Genomic DNA, 18,077 nt, shown 5'->3' with positions numbered 1-18,077 from the left:
CATCTCGACGGCTGTGTGTCAGCTTTCACTATTCAACTGCTGTTTGAATTCTTCATATGATCATCCGTCGACTTTCAGAATATCCGTTGATGATTTAATTGATCATCCATCGACTGCTATATTAAACATCCGTTGATAGTCATTTGATCATCCGTCGATGGCTTTTTTAATCATCCGTCGGTAGCTATTTTGGCACTTTACTCTATATCACTTATGCAGAATTACAAGACATCAATTATGTACGATTAATCAACCTATTCTGCATATCTAGTTAAAGTCAACATGACTTATATGCTACTACAGATTCTATACAAAGGTGCATACATAATTGTACTACAAACTTATTATTACATAAGCTACTCACTCGATGGATAATAAGTTAATCATCCGTCGGGACTATAATGAGTTATCCGTCGGGACTATAATTCTTATTCGTCGAGTGCTACATATTTTCACTAAGTAAAATCTACTTAGATGTTTTGTTTATGAAATCATCAAGTACACAACATATGCATAACATCTGGCTATAAGAGTCATGATGCTCACTTTTTCATGCACTACTTATTACAATTTGCAGTGACGAAATATTTGAAATCAGAGGTTGTAGTCCCTTTTATCAGATTAGGGGCCTTCTTAAGAGGTATTTGGAGTAAAGTCGTCAACTTAAGTGATCTTAAGAGGCTGCAAACAGAAATAATTAAAATTATTTCTCAATTTGAGACTATATTCATTTATGATTTTTTTGATGTGATGGTCCACCTTTTGATTCACTTGTGCCAAGAAATTGAATTTGGTGGACCAGCACATGTTCGAAGCATGTGGCCAATTGAGCGCTATTTAAATAAATTGAAAGCTTATGTGCGGAATAGATCTAAACCAGAGGGATGTATCGCCAAGGGTTACCTGGCCGAAGAATGCTTGATATTTTGTTCAAGATTCTTGGGTGGCCATGGAGGATCAAAAATTACCAAGGTTGCAAAATTTTGAAAGTTTTCCAGAAAAAATAGAATTTTCTATTGGTTCACGCAGAAATAAAGATGGAAAGGCTGTGAATTTAGTTGAAGTTGAATGGATGGCTATCCATCGTTATATTTTGTTCAACTGCGGGAATAAAGAAATTGATAGTTTAATCGAGTAAGATTCTAGCTACTAATTGTGTTTAACTGTTATAGAATTAGAACATGTTTTGTTTTGATTTTTAACTAGGTAATTGTTGTAGGGAGCATCGAATCTTAATAGAAGGACAAGCCAAGTCAAAAAGATACAATCGTGAGAGAGAACATTCTGAAGATTTTTGGAAATGGATGAAAGGGGAGGTCAGAAAAAAAGAAAACATTTCAAAGGAATTGGAAGTGCTTGAAATGGGCCCTAATCAATCAGCGAAGAAGTATAGTGGTTATGTACTTAACGGATATCGATTCCATACAAAGTACCGAGATGCTAAATGTATAACCCAAAATAGTGGGGTATTTCTAACTGCTTTGACTACTAGCTTTGCTAGTTCAAAAGATCAAAATCCACTGGTCGGCGATGTCAATTACTACGGAGCAATTGAAGAGATTTTTGAAGTTGATTATTGGGGAGAATTTTCTGTAGTGGTGTTCAAGTGTTGCTGGTATAAGGAAGAGAAAGATCTATATGGGTTAACTCGAGTTAATTTTAATAGATTATGTCAGAAGTCTGATCCATATGTGCTAGCTTCACAGGTGCAGCAAGTCTTCTACGTAGAAGATCCTACTGAAAAGACGATGTATAATGTTATAAAGAAATTGCCAAGGGATTGGTGCGATGTCGAAGCTGAAAATGCAAATGAAGAAGCCGAGGATCCAGTTTTACATGATTTACACACTAGTGTTCCTCTAGAAACAGACACGAATATTAACTGGTGCAGAGATGATGTCCCAACACGACAAGTCCCCATCAAGGCTAGAACAAACGAAGAAACTACTTAAATTTGTAATTCGAAATATGTAACTATTAAGGGCCTAGTTTCTGATGTATCAACCGTTAATAAAGTGACTTCTTAATTGCCTAATTTATCATGTTTTAATGTATTTTCTTTTAATTAATTAACTTGTTCTTAATATAATGTTCAGTTAGTTTTAAATCTGCCTTGCTCTTTATGCGATCGCTTCTTAATTTAGAGCATTATTAAATTTATTGACTTGCATACTGCTCTTTTAATGTTTCTTTTAAGTGTTTATTTTTAAGTGTTTTTTATTTAAGTGCCATGTCTCAGATTATTTTAATGCTTTCATCTAATTATACTTTCTCAATTTTTTGTAGGATGGCATACATAAATCTCAGGTTGTACCACCAGGGTGAGTTTCATCCTACACGGTATGTCAGTGGTAAAGAACTGATTATAAGGAATGTCGAAGTAGATAGGTTTTCGTACCCTGTATTGATGGATTATGTCAAGGATGACCTTGAATATTCAGAAATTGGAGGGATTTATGTGAGAAAGGTCATAAGCAGGGGGGAGGCAGTTGGTGTGGACTTGTGTTCATTAACTGCAGGAGCCGCAGACGGTGAAAATGTTGATTTTTATCTTGACAATATCGTTGATAACACTATCGAACCAATGGAGCAGATGCAGCCATTTGTAATAATACGGCCAAGAAAGGATATCTTAGCAGGTAATATATTAATTTCATTTCAGAAATATACCTTAATTATAGGGGCATCAGAAATATATAGGTGTTACTACATTTAGATTTTATTCAAACTCATAATTATTATTTTTATGTATTTATAGCTAAAAAGCAAGTCAAGCGGCAGTTTGTAACCACTCATCAACTACAACAACAGAAGATGAACAAGAAGGCAAACCAAGTTGATAAGGCTGGGAAGAGGAACTCAAAGAACTTTCCCCTAAAGGGTACTCGGAAGTCACCACGGCTTTCTAGAGTGCGGGAAATCACTGATGGTGATGATTGTGAAACTCCTCCAAGTGTTAGGAGGAAGTTGAGTTTACATGATACTCATGAACATGAGCGTATGGGAGAAAATGAACTGGAGGTTAGCATATAATTAATCCAGTAATTAGCTAATTGAAATTGCAGTAATTCAGTAATGCCTATAATTTTTTGTTAGATTATTGTTGTTTAAGTACATGTAAGTACATGTATGTAGCCCCTTTATTAATCCAGTAATTTCGTCATACCTATATTAACATGAATTTATGTGAAATTGGAGAAACTACCCCCTCCACCTCCTCTAACGGAATATGAAAAACTGAGAGTTGTCACAGTAAAGAGGAACAATGAAGTGGTTTTTGCCCTCAATCTTCCTACACTCTCTTCTGAAGTGAGAAACTCAATCTTAAAAGATAAATCCAAAAAAAAGAAACATGTGCAAGAGGGGAGCGATGAGGAATATGATCTAGCTGTGGATCTTGAGGATGGTGGATCGGGAACTCAAAGGAAGGCTGCTAGTAAGGATGGTGGATCAGGAACTGAAAAGGTATGTCATAAATGTCATAAAGCTATCATTTTCACATTTTCTAAATTCTTCCCCAAATGTTTCATCGGGGTTGATAGTTTGTAATTCATATATACACAAACATTGAGTTTTACATGATTTATGTTTCAGAAAGGGAAAACTGAGAAAAGCAAGGTGCTTATTGGACGTGGACCAACAACACGGTCACGAGCCAATACTGTTATATCACAGAAGCAAGGAACCGAGGATGCTACTGAGAAGGAAAATCAGTCATTATCACATATGGAACCTGCAGAACCTCTGATTCAGCTACCGTCTATTGAAGCAAATGGTTCAATGAAGGCTTTTTGGGCTATGCGAAAGCGCCGAAAGGAAGCAGCTGCAGTGACAACGAAGATTTCTCCATGTACAACTGCAACTACAAAGACTGCTACAGAAAATGTTGTTGAAGAAAATGTTTTTCCGGACATTAAAGAAGAGGAGGAAGCAGGTATCTTCTTTCCTTTATTTATGATTACATAAACTAATTATTTATAAAGGAATTATTCCTTTAAGGCCCCTTAAAGAATACTCACTTTGAGGCTGCCCACATTCATATATTTGCCATAATTGATTAATTTGCATCAGTTTAGTAAATTATTTATAATTGAGGTTAATTGGCATAAGGTTATTTATGTCATTTAAGTTAATGAAATTGTGAAGTTAACCATGGTTAATTATGTGATAGATGTAAAACTTCTTGCATAAATTTAATTAGCATATGTAATCTATAATGTTGTTAATTGTTATTTGTGTTTTTATATAATTATTAAAACACAACCCCCATGAGAATTAATGTATTCTTTATGACAGTAGGTCCTTTAGAGTGTCCAGAATCCAAGGTATGCGTTATCAATATTTATCATTTTAAAAATAAGAGCTGCTTATTATAAGGACACCCATTAAAAAAGTAAAAACTAAAAATAAGACATCTTTATAGATCAATCTTTGAAATACGACATATTAAAAAAACAACCATAAATATAATCAAATTTATTATAATATTCCTACTTTGTTTGATTTTCCTGCAAGTAATTTTTGCTCATATGTAGTTGAAGTTCCTAAAAGGCTGAGAGGACCGACGAGGATGAATAGGGTTCATACCAGAAATATGGACCATCGAGTTGTCCTTCAGATAAATGAAAGGTTCCGGCCCGTTTCAGATGAGGACAAAGTAATTTCTGAACTTAGTAACTTCTTGGGGACACTCGTGAAGCGATGCGTGTCATTTACCTATGTTTCTTAGCGTGATGTTCCGAAAACTTTGAAAAATACACTGTAGAATTATGTCAAGGTATCACATACATTGTTTAATTATTGTGATTTATTTTTCTGCAACATTATCTTTGATTAACTGTACTTGTGTTCTTTATTTTGTTGACTTTTTCCAGCAAAGATACATTATACCTGATGAATGTGAAATATGGGTGTTGAAAACCATTCAGTCATCTTGGAAGACACATAAGAGCCGAATTAAGAAGGCGCATTATAAAGCATTTGAAACTGCTGAAGAACGGATGGAAAATAGGCCAAATGATATTCCCCTTGAGAGTTTCAAGATGTTGCTGGAGTACTGGAATGATGAAAGCATTAAGGTTTTCTAATTCCCCTTGCACTTTCATATTTAATTCTGTATTTATATTTGATCTAAGTGACATAAAGGTATTTCACATTTTTGTAGAAAAGAGCAGCGACAAATGCAAGAAGTCGATGTCAGTATACAAATACACACACTACTGGTCCAAAGACTTTCGCACAAATTCGAAATAATATGGTATGGCCAGAATCTCAATTACGCAAATTAACCTCAATAAGCTAGTTGTTACGCAAATATATGAATGTGGGCAGCCTTGTGGTTACATATATTACTATATATCTAGAAATTAATTTTTATATTTCTTTTGGCTAACTTGTTCATTTTTGTCAGAAAAAAAGGCAAAGAATCAGCGTCTACCACCTGAAGCAGAGGTTTTTGTTGAGACTCGTGAGCGTACTGATGGTCGTGAGTATAAGACCAACACTGAAGAAATAAAAAACAAGATTGTAAGTGTTTTTTATTAATCTTAGTGCTTCAGAATATCCGTTAATGTCGCAAGATGGTTAATTAGTTGTGCTTTATGATTTATTTGGTGTTTAGAAGTTTTATTTATGTACCTGCATGCATTTTTTATTTAATGATTACTAATTGTGAATTTAATTGGATTAAATTGTTTGGTTATTTTAAAATTAGTTAGTAAAGCATTTAAATTATTGTGTGACCGATTGTTCGTTTGTTTTTCTGGTATGTAGAAAAAGATTAAGGAAAAAATCAGTACGAGCGAAGATCCCAACGAGGAACTACTTTCTGATGGAAAAAAACATGGGCCATCTTGGCTCCATGGAAGATGTCCTGATACTGCAAAAGGTTACTACAGTACTGCTGGTTCGACAAATACTTATGTACGGGAGTTGGCAGGAAAGATAAAGCAGACTCTGGTGAGTGAAGTCGAGGCATCGATGACGAAGAAGGTACAAGAAGAAGTGGATGTGCAAGTCAACAAGAAGGTGCAGGAGAATATGGCCTGGTTACTTAAGAAAATAGTCGACGCAAATCCAGGCATCACAATCAACTATCAAGATTTCTGCACAACCAGCGATGATGACAATTACCTCACACCAGTTACCCGAGGCTCTGGACTTTAGACTTCAGATGTGCACCTTTTTACATATCTTATTTTGCGTACTAGTAACAAGTGTTATCGTACTAGCTTTTGGATGTTTATTTATCGTCCTAGACTAAGTACCTGTTCTTCGGAGTATGTGGAGTATGTGGAGTCGGTGAATTGTGTGAAACCGCAGTATTTGGTGGGGGTTTGTGAAAACTGATATGGAATTTGGTTGAAATTGTTTATTTGGTTGACTTGGATGAAAAACAGATTTTATGGCATGTTGAATTTACAAACCATTCCTGTCAATTTTTTTTTGAAAAACATGTTACATTAGGTACTAAAATGTTACAAAGAAATTGGTATAATACAAAACATTACTGTTATAATATGCATCAAAGGTAACATTAAAGTATGTCTATAGTATCACATTATGTATGTTACCTTTGCAAATAAATAGGGCCAAAAAATGGGGCCCACCACTGGGGCCCACATGTGGGCCCCACTGGTAGGCCCCATTTTTTTTGAAAATTCTGAGTCCAAAGTTAACATACATATTGTGATACTATAGACATAGATTAATGTTACCTTTGACAGCTATTGTAACACAAAAGTGAATGTTACACCAGGGCAAAAGTAATATTACCTTAGGGGCCAAAGGTACCTCGAAAAAAGCAACTTAATTTTTATGTTACCTTAGACCTTTTTCTGGTCGTGGTAACACTTTTTTGAGCCTATTATAACATTTTCTTGGTGTTGCTATAGGCCATTTATGGTGTAGTGAACATAGCAAGACATGCATAGTAAAGAAAAACTTATCTGAGCATAAAATTTTAAATTCTGATTAGTCAATCTTAGAAAGATCTCCTTTAATAAGTCTTGTCAACTTTTTCTTCTTCTGGCTTGTTATGCTTTTATCGTGTAATTTTTTAACAATCTCCAAACCAAGTGTTAATGAATCATAGGGTAAAGTCAGAAAAATAATATGTATTAAAATTTTTGACTGTACAATAAAATTCATGTAAATTAATTCATGTTTTTTAATATTTTTTTATGAATTAATCTCGAACAAATAGAACGAGATTTTGCGGACATAACAGCTAAATAGAATCCACATTAATTTTCAACAACCCGTACATGATAACAAATAAATTTTCTTATCTGCAATATTTGATACAAGGTGTCTCCTCTCGATCTAGCATGTACATGTACGACCTTCCTGACCATATCTACTATACATAGCTAGCGCAATTACAGTATAAATCATCACGAGTCCCAGATGGGTCCGAATGCAGGAATCCCCGATGCTTTGCAAGCATTTACGACATCTCTACTGCCTTGGGGATTGCTAGTAACAATCACAACTTCAGCTCCCCATTTTCTAGCAGCATCAACACTCATCTGAGACACATTAGGCCTTCCGAAAACTGCCGTGTCATGAACAATTACCTTCTCTTTGGGAAACCCACTGACCATTTCTTGAATTTCTTTGCCAAAGTTTTGCTCAATCCCTTTAGCTACCCAAAGCACAGAGACATTGGCCGAGCATGGTTGTAACAAAAAGGAAAGGAAAACACAAATACCTGAACCTGTAGCCACCACCAAAACTCTATCATACATGTTTACTAGATAAGGCAGCCCTGCAAAGTGAACCTGCCGAACCCATAAATGTTTTGGAGGTTTCGATACTAAGGTTTTTGTGAAGTCACCAACTGCACCAGCAAGCATCATATGCTCTTGCTTATTATCAGAAATGATGCCAAACGCATGCCATTCAGATAATGGTGAGGGACTAATTCTTCCCAATATTCCAGCCTTGACTCCACCCCTAAACTTTATCAATGAAGCATGACCAGATGGTGCAGAGACCGTAACCGGGACACGTCTAACAGTTATCCACGGGAGGAACGTTAGGATTGTGATGGCAAGTGTTAGCCAGAACTCTTGTTGTCTGATTAATTTTGATTGATCTCTGTATGATTTTGTTTCCGGGTCATATGTAACAGTGAGAATGATAAAGGCCCAAAGAAGTCCTAAACTTGCCCACCCTGCGAATCTATGAGTCCTTTCAAATACATTATGGTGGAGATGTCGAATTAGGGGAAATGCTGCTAAGCAAGACAAGAATAGAAGTCCAAGAATCGCTGAAGCAACCCCTATAATCTCCGGTGAAGTGTTGTCTCTATCTTTGAGAGTTAATAGTAAAGCATATATAAGCCATGCAACTGATGACACTCCACAACCACTATGTATGCCTCCAAGAGATTGTAAGAGAGAAGTTATGGCTAATTTCAAGTGAAGAGGCACCCAAGACCAGCCAAACAAATTGACAGCCATCCAAAAGACGATACGTAGACATGCCTCACTTCGACATAATGTCAAGACAAGAATATTCCCTATAGCGAATATGGCAGCATGGTTTCTTGCATATGAAAAACTCCCAGTTGCAGCAAGAACCAAACCAGTTATATTGAGTGCCAAACAAACCATAAAAAGTCGTTTATAAACCGTAAACAATCCTTGATCGAGCAATATTACTGACAATCGAGATTGTTTTGGTTTAACAACTTTCTGTGGTGGTTGTTCAGGTTTAACATATGGTGGTGGCAGTGGAAGTACATGATCATGGCCTTTCTCTACATCAACTAATAAATCAATTTCGTAAACATCGTCGTCGACCTCCTCATCATCAACGTCACAGAAATGGCTACTAGCTCGGCTAGCAGACCGCAGACTAATGCTTGATGTAGGCACAATTTTGGAAAAGCTTCCCCATAAAAGCCAAGTTCTTGGACTAGGAGCTTGAGGTTCTTGAAGAATAGGCGAGTGTTTTAAGGCAAATGGATCCAAATGAGGCTTGATTTCAAATGCTACACCACGGCAACTTGAAAACTTAACAAGCTTTTCTCGATTTGCCATAGTATAAAGTAATCTTGTTTTTGAATTGTAAAGATTTAGCAGGCAAATGAAAATTAGTAGTCCATTTTTTTTGTTTATTGGTTCGGTTTATATATACCATGTTAATGATATATTGAGCACGGCAACCGGTCATAGGCTTAACTTTGAGTTGACTTGGACAACAATTATTTTTTTGTTTTGACGGACAAAACGAAAAATTCATTAAATCATTGAACCACACCCGTGACAAACCCCCAACTGTAAACTACAACCTGATTGTTAAATAAAAATTGAGCTAACCAACTAACTGTTTTGTTTTCAGATTGTTTAACGCAAAGAGTATTCAAATTCTTTAATCTAAAATGTATTACAATGACATATCGAGTAATCCAACCTAAATCCATTCCGAAATTAGTAGTCACATTGACATTCACATAAGCATCATTTGGAGCACAATGTTTTGAACTATCAATTATATCAATTGATATTAGAGCAACAAAAACCCCTAAAATACGAACACTTTTTGTTGTGAAATGTGAACTTTTACGATATCCACTACCATCTGAGATCTGATATAAGCCTTACGGGTCTCAAAAATATAATATAAATCATTTTCAGAGCGGCCGAAACCAAGAACAAAAGACAAAATAACATCATAACATAAAACACTAACATCCAAAAAAGATGAGCACGACTAACAACCTTGACAACAAGGTACTTGACAAGATCTCACCCGAAAAAAATAGATCTTGATTTTATTGAAAAAATAATAGATAAATAAATAGGAGATGGGAGAGCGAAGGGGGCTTGATCGATTGATGGATGAAAGTTGAAAATGGAGAAGTGTGGCCAGAACTCTAGTTACGGGGTCGACAAAACCCTGACTTGGACAATTATTAATTATTATAACGATGACCTTTTCTTTTGCAATTCCTGCTAGTATTTGATACTAGTTTAAATCCGGTGCGATGCATGGGTTTCGTTCATATTTAAATAAATTTTTATTTTATTTATCCAAACTATATGTTAATTTTAATATAATATAAATATATAATAATTATAAATTTATAATAAAAATAATAAAAGAATTAGGAAGAAAATATAGTCGTAGTTTAGTACGTTGTTTAGAGGGATTGTTTAGAGGGATAAAAAGACTGAGTAATATATCAATTTAATAGTTTAGCATGTATATAACACTATTTATTTTTATTTTTAATAATTAAAATAGGGGGATAACTATTAAACCAAAATGTACCATGTTCTGATTATTATATTATACTAACTTAAAACCCGTGTGATGCACGGATGGCGCAAATACTTTTTAATATTATATAATTTTTTTAAAAAATTGAATTCAATTCTTAATTTTTTTCATTTAAAATTTTAAATGATATGATTTCATAATAATTATATTAGTAGACGTATATGTTCATAACTTTTTAAAACATTTAAATTTATTTAAAGTGATAGTTTCGTAAGGGGGAATGTTATTATAACGAAATTATTTTTTATTGAGGGTAAAAATATAATATTTTCATTATGTTCGGACCTTAAAAGATTTTATTTTAGCATGTTGATTACATAATCGATTAACTATAATTATATAAAAGATATTTGAAAAAGACAATATTACTGATTAAACGATATAGTTTTATTGATAATTCTATGTGTATTTTTAAAAATATAACATTTATGTTTTAATTAAAATTTGATGTTTTAGTTCGCATCTATAGGTTACAAATTATACTTATTCTAATATTAATTTGATTTATCTCGGATCAGCGGTTTACATTATTTTATTTTTACCTGATGCCCAATACACCGATCAAATCAAACTAATTATTTTTAGTTTAATTTTAATTTTTTTTAAGTCTGGATCAATAAGATAATTTTGTTTTTTACTGAATAATTAGTATATATGATTTTATATTTGTTGTTCGAATTATATTTTTATTTTAGTTTTGTGATAGTCTGAATCAATTATATAATGTATTTTTTTATCCTGGATAAATGAAATATATTATTTTGTTTATCTAAATTTATTAGTATAATTTTTTTAGGAGGATGAATAATATTATTATTTTATCTTAACTTGATTCACATGATATATCAACTAAATATTAATAATTATATATAGTTTGTTTAAATTTAATTTAGCATGTAGTAACAAATTAGAATAATATTGAAATTGATATGAATTAAAATATAAATTGATAGAAAAAATTAAATTTAATAAATTATAATGACATAATATTCGATATAAATAAAAATGAAATCGGTAAATCGATTGACTTCCAAATTACAAGCCAAAATAAGTTGTACTTTGATTCGGGCGGGGCAGTAATTGCTAGGAAACCAATTAACAATTATTTAGAATTTGACTTCTTCCAAAAAAATTCATTAATATAGGGTCAGAAATTGAATATTATATATCGGACTTGTCTTACAGAATTAATTGATCTAAATATAAACGTAGCATCGCAGAAATTGATTGAAGGACTAAATGATCAAATAAGCAGATCGGAGATTATTAAGTCAAACTATTTTTGTTTGTTTTATATAAATATAGGGAAAGTTCTAAGTCCAGGAAGTAAACGCACAAATGTACGGGCTGAATGATCAAAATATTGGGAAGTCAGATCCTTTACTCTGTCCTCTATTGCAATTTCAGCTGAGTTTCTATATCAGTTCGTCTTCTCTTCTTACGCGTTCAATGAACACTAAATAGTGTATTGATCTTCTAATTAGATCTTCTTAGCACTGCACGTATCCAATTGCAAGTTTACGTTACCTCTACGGATATAAACCCCTATTTCTCTTCTCTCCAGTGGTTTTTTTATTTTTTCTTTGTTAAAACTGAATACTTTTTAAAAAAAATACAGGAAACAATCCTTTTTATGGATAGAAAAAGGCCCAAAATCATAGGTGAATAAAGTATTTTCTTCCGGACTCCCATGACAGAAAATTGTGAACCGGAAATTAACCCGGACAGTAAAAATATTATGTTCACATTGTGACATCAACACATACTTTGACCTGATCATACTTGCTAACGTGATAATTACATGAGTGTTGGCTATATGGACCCAAATACGGCCTATTGAACGAAGGCCCATCTGACAATTACATTATTGGGCCGAAGGAAAACCAGGCTCGTGCGCCGAAGGCCCACGGAATGCCACAGGCTGTGGCCCACTTCGTCTTCCCAACCGTTGGAAAGCACCAGAGGCATAATGCCCCCTTTTCACTCCCTCCTTAATGATGAGTAACGTAAGAACATTTATGGCAGAAATGAATATAAAATTCCTTGGAAAGTAAGACATGGATAGACACTCATCCTCTCATACTCGCTACTTTCTTGTATTTTCTACCCACTTTAGAACCAGGTTCTTATTCTCACACCGGAGGTGAATCGGGGGAATGATCCCTCGCATTCTCTTCACTTTCAAGTCACAGTCGAAGCCATCTTTACGGAAGTCGAAACCTGTTCATTTAGCCGAACGAATCTAGCTGTAACATTTGGCGCCGTCTGTGGGAAGTACGAGAATCACAAGACAAGATATCGAGACAATGACATAAATAATTCATGAGCATTCACCGCCACCAGGTTTTACCGATAAGGGGTAGCCGTCCACCCTAGTGGACGCCGATGGAGCCATCACATTAACTCCTGAGGAAGAAGCCTTGCTCCTAAAGATCTGAGCGGAAAATTTAGCTGCGGAGAAGGGCAAAGCCAAAAATGACCAAGCAGAAAAAGATGCAGAGGCCCGCGCAAAATGAAGAAAGGTTGATGCGTTGCGGCTGAAAGCCCTACAGCTGCAAAGAGAAGAAATTGAGTTACAAGAAAAAGCTTTGCGTGAAGCGTTGCAGGCCGACGAGCCGGAAAGAACGAATAAGCACAGGAAATGTCGTATGGTGCATGACAAAAAAGATGAGTCTGACTCTGATTCGCATCCCCAAAGAGAGAGGACGAAACAACCCTTTTCATCTGACTCGGACGAAGAGCCTAACGGTTCCCGACTCAGGCTCACTCGCCTGGAAAAAGCCTTGTTCAGTGACAGGAGGGCTAACCGAGAGCCGATCGTCACAGAAGAAATTGAGCAGTATTGGCCCCCTCCAACCGAGGAATGACAGTTCCCCAAGATGAGTGAGTTTAACGGAAAGGGGGACCCTGACGACCACTGCGAAAAGTACGAGTTGATGATGATTGGGATGAGGCATAATGATATCATGCTCTGCAAAATGTTCAAGACATATCTGAAGGGATCAGCCTCGATGTGGTACAAATCCCTCAAACCTAGGTCCATCGGGTCTTACGGACAGTTGAAAAGAAAGTTTCTGAAGTACTATTCGCACCTATGCCGGAAGGCGAAAGATACTGAGGCCCTTGTCCACTGCAGGTAGATGGCAAATGAAGAGTTAGGGGATTATATGGCTAGGTTTAAAGAAGAAGCTGGGATGATCACTAATCTGGACAAGGTCCAAGCAATGGGCTTCTTGACGGTGGGGCTTGACCCCTATAAAGGTAAGAAGCTTCGCTCCTCTCTTTACGATTTTCCCCCGAAGTCCCTAAATGATATATATGTGAGGGGTGAGAACATTCACTGAAAAATGGAAAGTATTGGGGGATATAAGGACCCCCGAAGGGACGACCGATCGAAGCGAGCTGATAGATACGAAGGCTCAAGATCAGGCTCAGACCGAAGGGATGGTCGGAAAGAAGGGAGAAAAGAGACGAATCGTGGGGCCGAACGACGCCGAGATAGAGATTCGGCCGTATTCAGACCTCTGAATGCACCCATCTCCAAGATTCTCCATGAGATCAAGGGCAAGTTTTTGTTCATTCAGCCGGCCAAGATGAAGGTCCCAAATCATAAGAAGAACCCCGACAAATACTACGACTTTCACAGGGAAAAAGGACATAATACTAATGAATGTTATCACCTCAAAAAGCTGATTGAGCGAATGATCAAAGAGGGAGAACTTAATCAGTTTGTCTGAGATCTGAGGGACGGACTGGGGACGAAGGAAAACCAAGAAGAAGAAGTGGAAGCCGAAGAACCAGAGTGAAGAGACAGGATAAGGGGCAAAGTAAAGACTATATCTGGGGGCAGTATCCTAGACAAGGATAGTAAGACAGCAAAGAAAAAGTACACCCGACAAGTGTACAATCTCTATCAGTTCGGTCAGGTGAAGCCCCACATGCCCATGACATTCAGCACCGAGGACTACGAGGACGTCATTTGTCCACACGAAGACCCCGTCATCATTAACCCCATCATTGGGCATAATAAAATATGGAAGGTAATGGTAGATACCGGAAGTTCGGCTAACATACTGTTCCACAAAACCTACTGCAAGATGAACTTGGCTGGAGAGTAGTTGGAGCCCTGCAATGAAGCTCCTCTTTATGCCATCGGAGGACACCCAATACAGTTTGAGGGCACAATTGCTCTCCCTGTCCTCCTAGGCAAACTGCCATATACTATCAAAAAGCCAGTGAAGTTTTATGTGGTTCGAATTGAGAGCCCGTACGATGCCATTTTCGGAAGACCATTCTTGTCAACCTTTGAAGCAGTGGAATCTATACCCCACCTCAAGCTCAAGTTTCCAACCGAGAAAGGGGTAGGAGAAATGAGGGGCGATCAAAAAACTTCCCGAAATATAATGCTGAAAGACCTGGGAAAAAATCAAGAATATGAGAAGTCGGACGAAACCGGAAAAAGAAAAAGGGCCGAGGCAGAGCACAGCGAAAGCAAAGAAATACTGAATATTGAGTTGGAAAAGTTTGGAGCAGATCTTTCAAGTCCGATCACCGAACCCGTGGAAGAAACTAAAGAGGTAGAGCTGTACGCAGGCCATTCGGGAAAAATGGTTCGGATTGGGAAAGACATTGAATCAGATTTGAAGGAGAAGGTGATAGATGTAATTCGGAAGTACTATGATGTGTTCTCCTGGGGGCCGGAAGATATGCCTGGTTTGGAACCTAAGACGGCTAAGCACTGCTTGAACGTGCAGCCCGAGGCCAACCCGGTGAAACAGAAGAAGAGGACATTTACAGTCGAACGACAGAAGGTAATAGATGTCGTAGTAGAAAAACTGTTAGAGGCCAAGTTCATAGAAGAAATTGAATACCCAGACTGGTTAGCCAACGTGGTGGTCGTCAAAAAATCAAACGAAAAGTGGAGGATGTGTGTAGATTACACAGACCTCAATAAAGCATATCTGAAGGACCACTACCCCCTGCCCATCATCGATCAGCTAATAGACGCAACGGCTGGCTACTAGGTACTTAGTTTTTTGGATGCTTTTTCTGGCTATCATCAAATTGCCATGAATCACAAGGATGTGCCCAAGACAGCGTTCATAACTCCAAAGGAGACTTATGCTTATATTAAAATGCCCTTCGGACTCAAGAATGCTGGATCCATATTCCATCAAATGGTGAACAAGATCTTTAAAGAGCAGATCGGGAGGAACATGGAAACATATGTGGATGACATGATTGTAAAGTCACTGTTCCAAGATCACGCCAAAGACTTAAAAGAGTGCTTCGAGACGCTCCGAAGAAATAACATGAGGATCAATCCGAACAAATGCACATTCAGAGTGTCCAGTGGCAAATTCCTGGGCTATATGGTTAACGTCCGGGGGATAGAGGCGAACCCTGAGAAGATCGAAGCAGTCATTAACATGGAAGCCCCTAAATGCATCAGTGACATCCAAAAGCTGACCAGCCGACTCGCCGCCCTTCGGCGCTTCATCTCCAGATCAGCCGAGAAGGTGCTCCCTTTCTTCGCCGTATTTGAGTGCCTCACTAAGGCACACCTCTTAATGAGGCCTGATCCGAAGGAAACTCTTCAGCTTTACCTAGCTGTGTCCGACAGAATGCTAGGGGCGGTTCTTATGAAAAATCATGAGGAAAATCAAAACCTAGTGTTCTATGCGTCTCATGCCCTAAAGGATGCAAGAACGAGATACCCTAATACCGAAAAATTCGCATATGGGTTGGTTATGGCCTTCCAAAAATTGCGACATTACTTTCAAAGCCGAATGATTCAAGTTATCACCAGTCAGCCTTTGAGAAAGATTTTGACAAGGCCCGAAGCCTCGGGAAGAGTGGTAGCCTGGTCCATCGAAATTGGGGAGTTCGACCTTGAATATATCCCCAGGACGGTGATTAAGGCCCAAGCCTTGGTTGACTTTATTATCGAATGCACATTTTCGAGGCCGCGGGATCTCACCCCGGATGAACAGCTCATTCGAACCCCCAGGAAATGGAAACTCTTTGTAGATGGATCTGTCGCTGGGAAAAAGTGTGTGGCCGACTTGATACTCTCCAGCCCCGAATGGTTTGAGATATTCCAGGCTATAAGATTCGATTTTCCTCTGATGAACAATGAGGCCGAGTACGAAGCACTCCTAGCAGGAATGGAGTTGACACGAAGCCCTAAGGCAAAGCACGTGAGGGCCTTCAATGATTCTATGCTGGTAGTGAAGCACTTCTTAGGAGAATATGATCAAAGGGACCCACGGACGAAGACTTACGCCACCAAGGTAAAAGATGCTTCTCTATCATGTTAAACTTTTGAGCTAAGTTAGATTGGCAGGGAGAACAATGGACGGGCAGACGCCCTTTCCAGGCTAGTTTCGGCTGAGACACAGAGCCTAACTGGTTTTATCTACCATACTGAAGCCAAGACACCTTCGATCGAGAAGAAAGAATATATGGAAATTCACCAAGGAGCTGATTGGATGACCCCACTAAGAAACTTTCTGGAGAAGGGTATCCTGCCTCCCGATAGAAGAGAAGCACTAAAGGTAAAATACAGAGCATCGACCTACACAATCATTAAGGGAAGAATGTATCACCGGTCTGTCAGTCAGCCCCTCCTCAGATGCCTAAATACCGAAGAACAATATCAAGCTCTTGAAGTGGTACATGAAGGAATCTGCGGAGAACATCTGGTTGGTCGGTCCCTCGCCTTCAAAATCCTTCATCAAGGATTCTTTTGGCCAACTTTGAAAGCCGATTCCATGGAATATGCCAAGATGTGTGTACAATGCTAGTTGTTTGCCATTGTTCCGCAGCAGCCCCCTGAAGAAATGACTTCAGTTCTCAGCCCTATTCTATTCGCTATGTGGGTCGTTGACATAGTTGGAATTCTCCCGACTAGCATGAAACAAGTAAAGTACTGCATAATCACCATCGACTACATGACCAAGTGGGTCGAAGCCCGACCATTGTCTGCTATAATCTAAGAAGCCGCAAAGAAGTTCTTCCTGGAGCAGATTATTCTCCGATTCGGGATTCTGAAGATTTGCATCTCTTATAATGGGACTCAGTTTATTGGAAACAAGTTATGAAGGTTTCTACACCACTTCGGGATCGAACAAAGATTCAGCTCAGTCTTCCACCCTTAAGGAAATAAATGTGGCAATTGAAGTAGCGAATAAAATAATTTTTCAAGGGATAAAGAGGATGCTGGGCGAAGCTAAAGGCAGATGGTCAGAAGAACTTCATTGGATCTTGTGGGCTTACCGAACGACACCTAGGTCTTCAACAGGGGAAACTCCTTTCAGGATGGCCTATGGGACCAAAGCCCTAGTTCCAGTCAAAGTAGGATTGAAATCATACCGAACTGAGGTCTACAATCTGGAAACTAATAGCTTCGGGCTAAAGGCGAATATGGACTTATTGGAAGAAGAAAGAGAAGCGGCCCACCAAAGAAACGTGAAATATTTGCTACAGGCAACCTAGCACTATGACTCCAGCATTAAGAAGAGGTCGTTCGGAGTGAGAGACCTAAACCTGAGGGAGCTGGCTGCTTCCATGCCAGCAAAATAAGGGAAGCTTCAGCCAAACTAGGAAGGGCCATACAAGGTGATTGAAGTCATTCGCCCAGGAACATACAAACTTGAAACGCTGACAGGAGAAGCAATCAAAAACACCTGGCACGCCAGTCGCCTTCAAAAGTTCTATCAGTAAGAAATTTTCTTTATTCAATGTATACTTTGAATTTTATATGAAAGGTGTAAAGAAGTTTAATG

General features: G+C 37.7%; 2 protein-coding genes across 2 annotated transcripts; one reads left to right on the top strand and one right to left on the bottom strand.

Moving 5' to 3' along the window:
• Positions 1 to 7,187: 7,187 nt before the first annotated feature.
• On the bottom strand, positions 7,188 to 9,098 carry LOC141677022 (adenylate-forming reductase 03009-like). The gene has a single exon (XM_074482756.1). It carries the CDS (start codon positions 9,045 to 9,047, stop codon positions 7,395 to 7,397), a length of 1,653 nt encoding a protein of 550 aa, XP_074338857.1. The 5' UTR covers positions 9,048 to 9,098; the 3' UTR covers positions 7,188 to 7,394.
• Positions 9,099 to 17,361: 8,263 nt separating this feature from the next.
• LOC141679697 (uncharacterized) lies at positions 17,362 to 17,787 on the top strand. Its single transcript, XM_074486126.1, has one exon. The coding sequence runs from the start codon at positions 17,362 to 17,364 to the stop codon at positions 17,785 to 17,787; it is 426 nt and encodes a 141-aa protein (XP_074342227.1).
• Positions 17,788 to 18,077: the final 290 nt, after the last annotated feature.

This window comes from Apium graveolens, chromosome 8 (assembly GCF_009905375.1).
Source record: "Apium graveolens cultivar Ventura chromosome 8, ASM990537v1, whole genome shotgun sequence".
Classification (NCBI taxonomy): Eukaryota; Viridiplantae; Streptophyta; class Magnoliopsida; order Apiales; family Apiaceae; genus Apium; species Apium graveolens.
Note: the sequence above shows the minus strand (reverse complement) of the source record. Positions and strands in the feature narration are given on the sequence as shown.

Coding starts and splice junctions, on each gene's coding strand:
- LOC141679697 (XM_074486126.1), top strand. CDS start 17,362: ATGGGACTCAGTTTATTGGAAACAAGTTATGAAGGTTTCTACACCACT.
- LOC141677022 (XM_074482756.1), bottom strand. CDS start 9,047: ATGGCAAATCGAGAAAAGCTTGTTAAGTTTTCAAGTTGCCGTGGTGTA.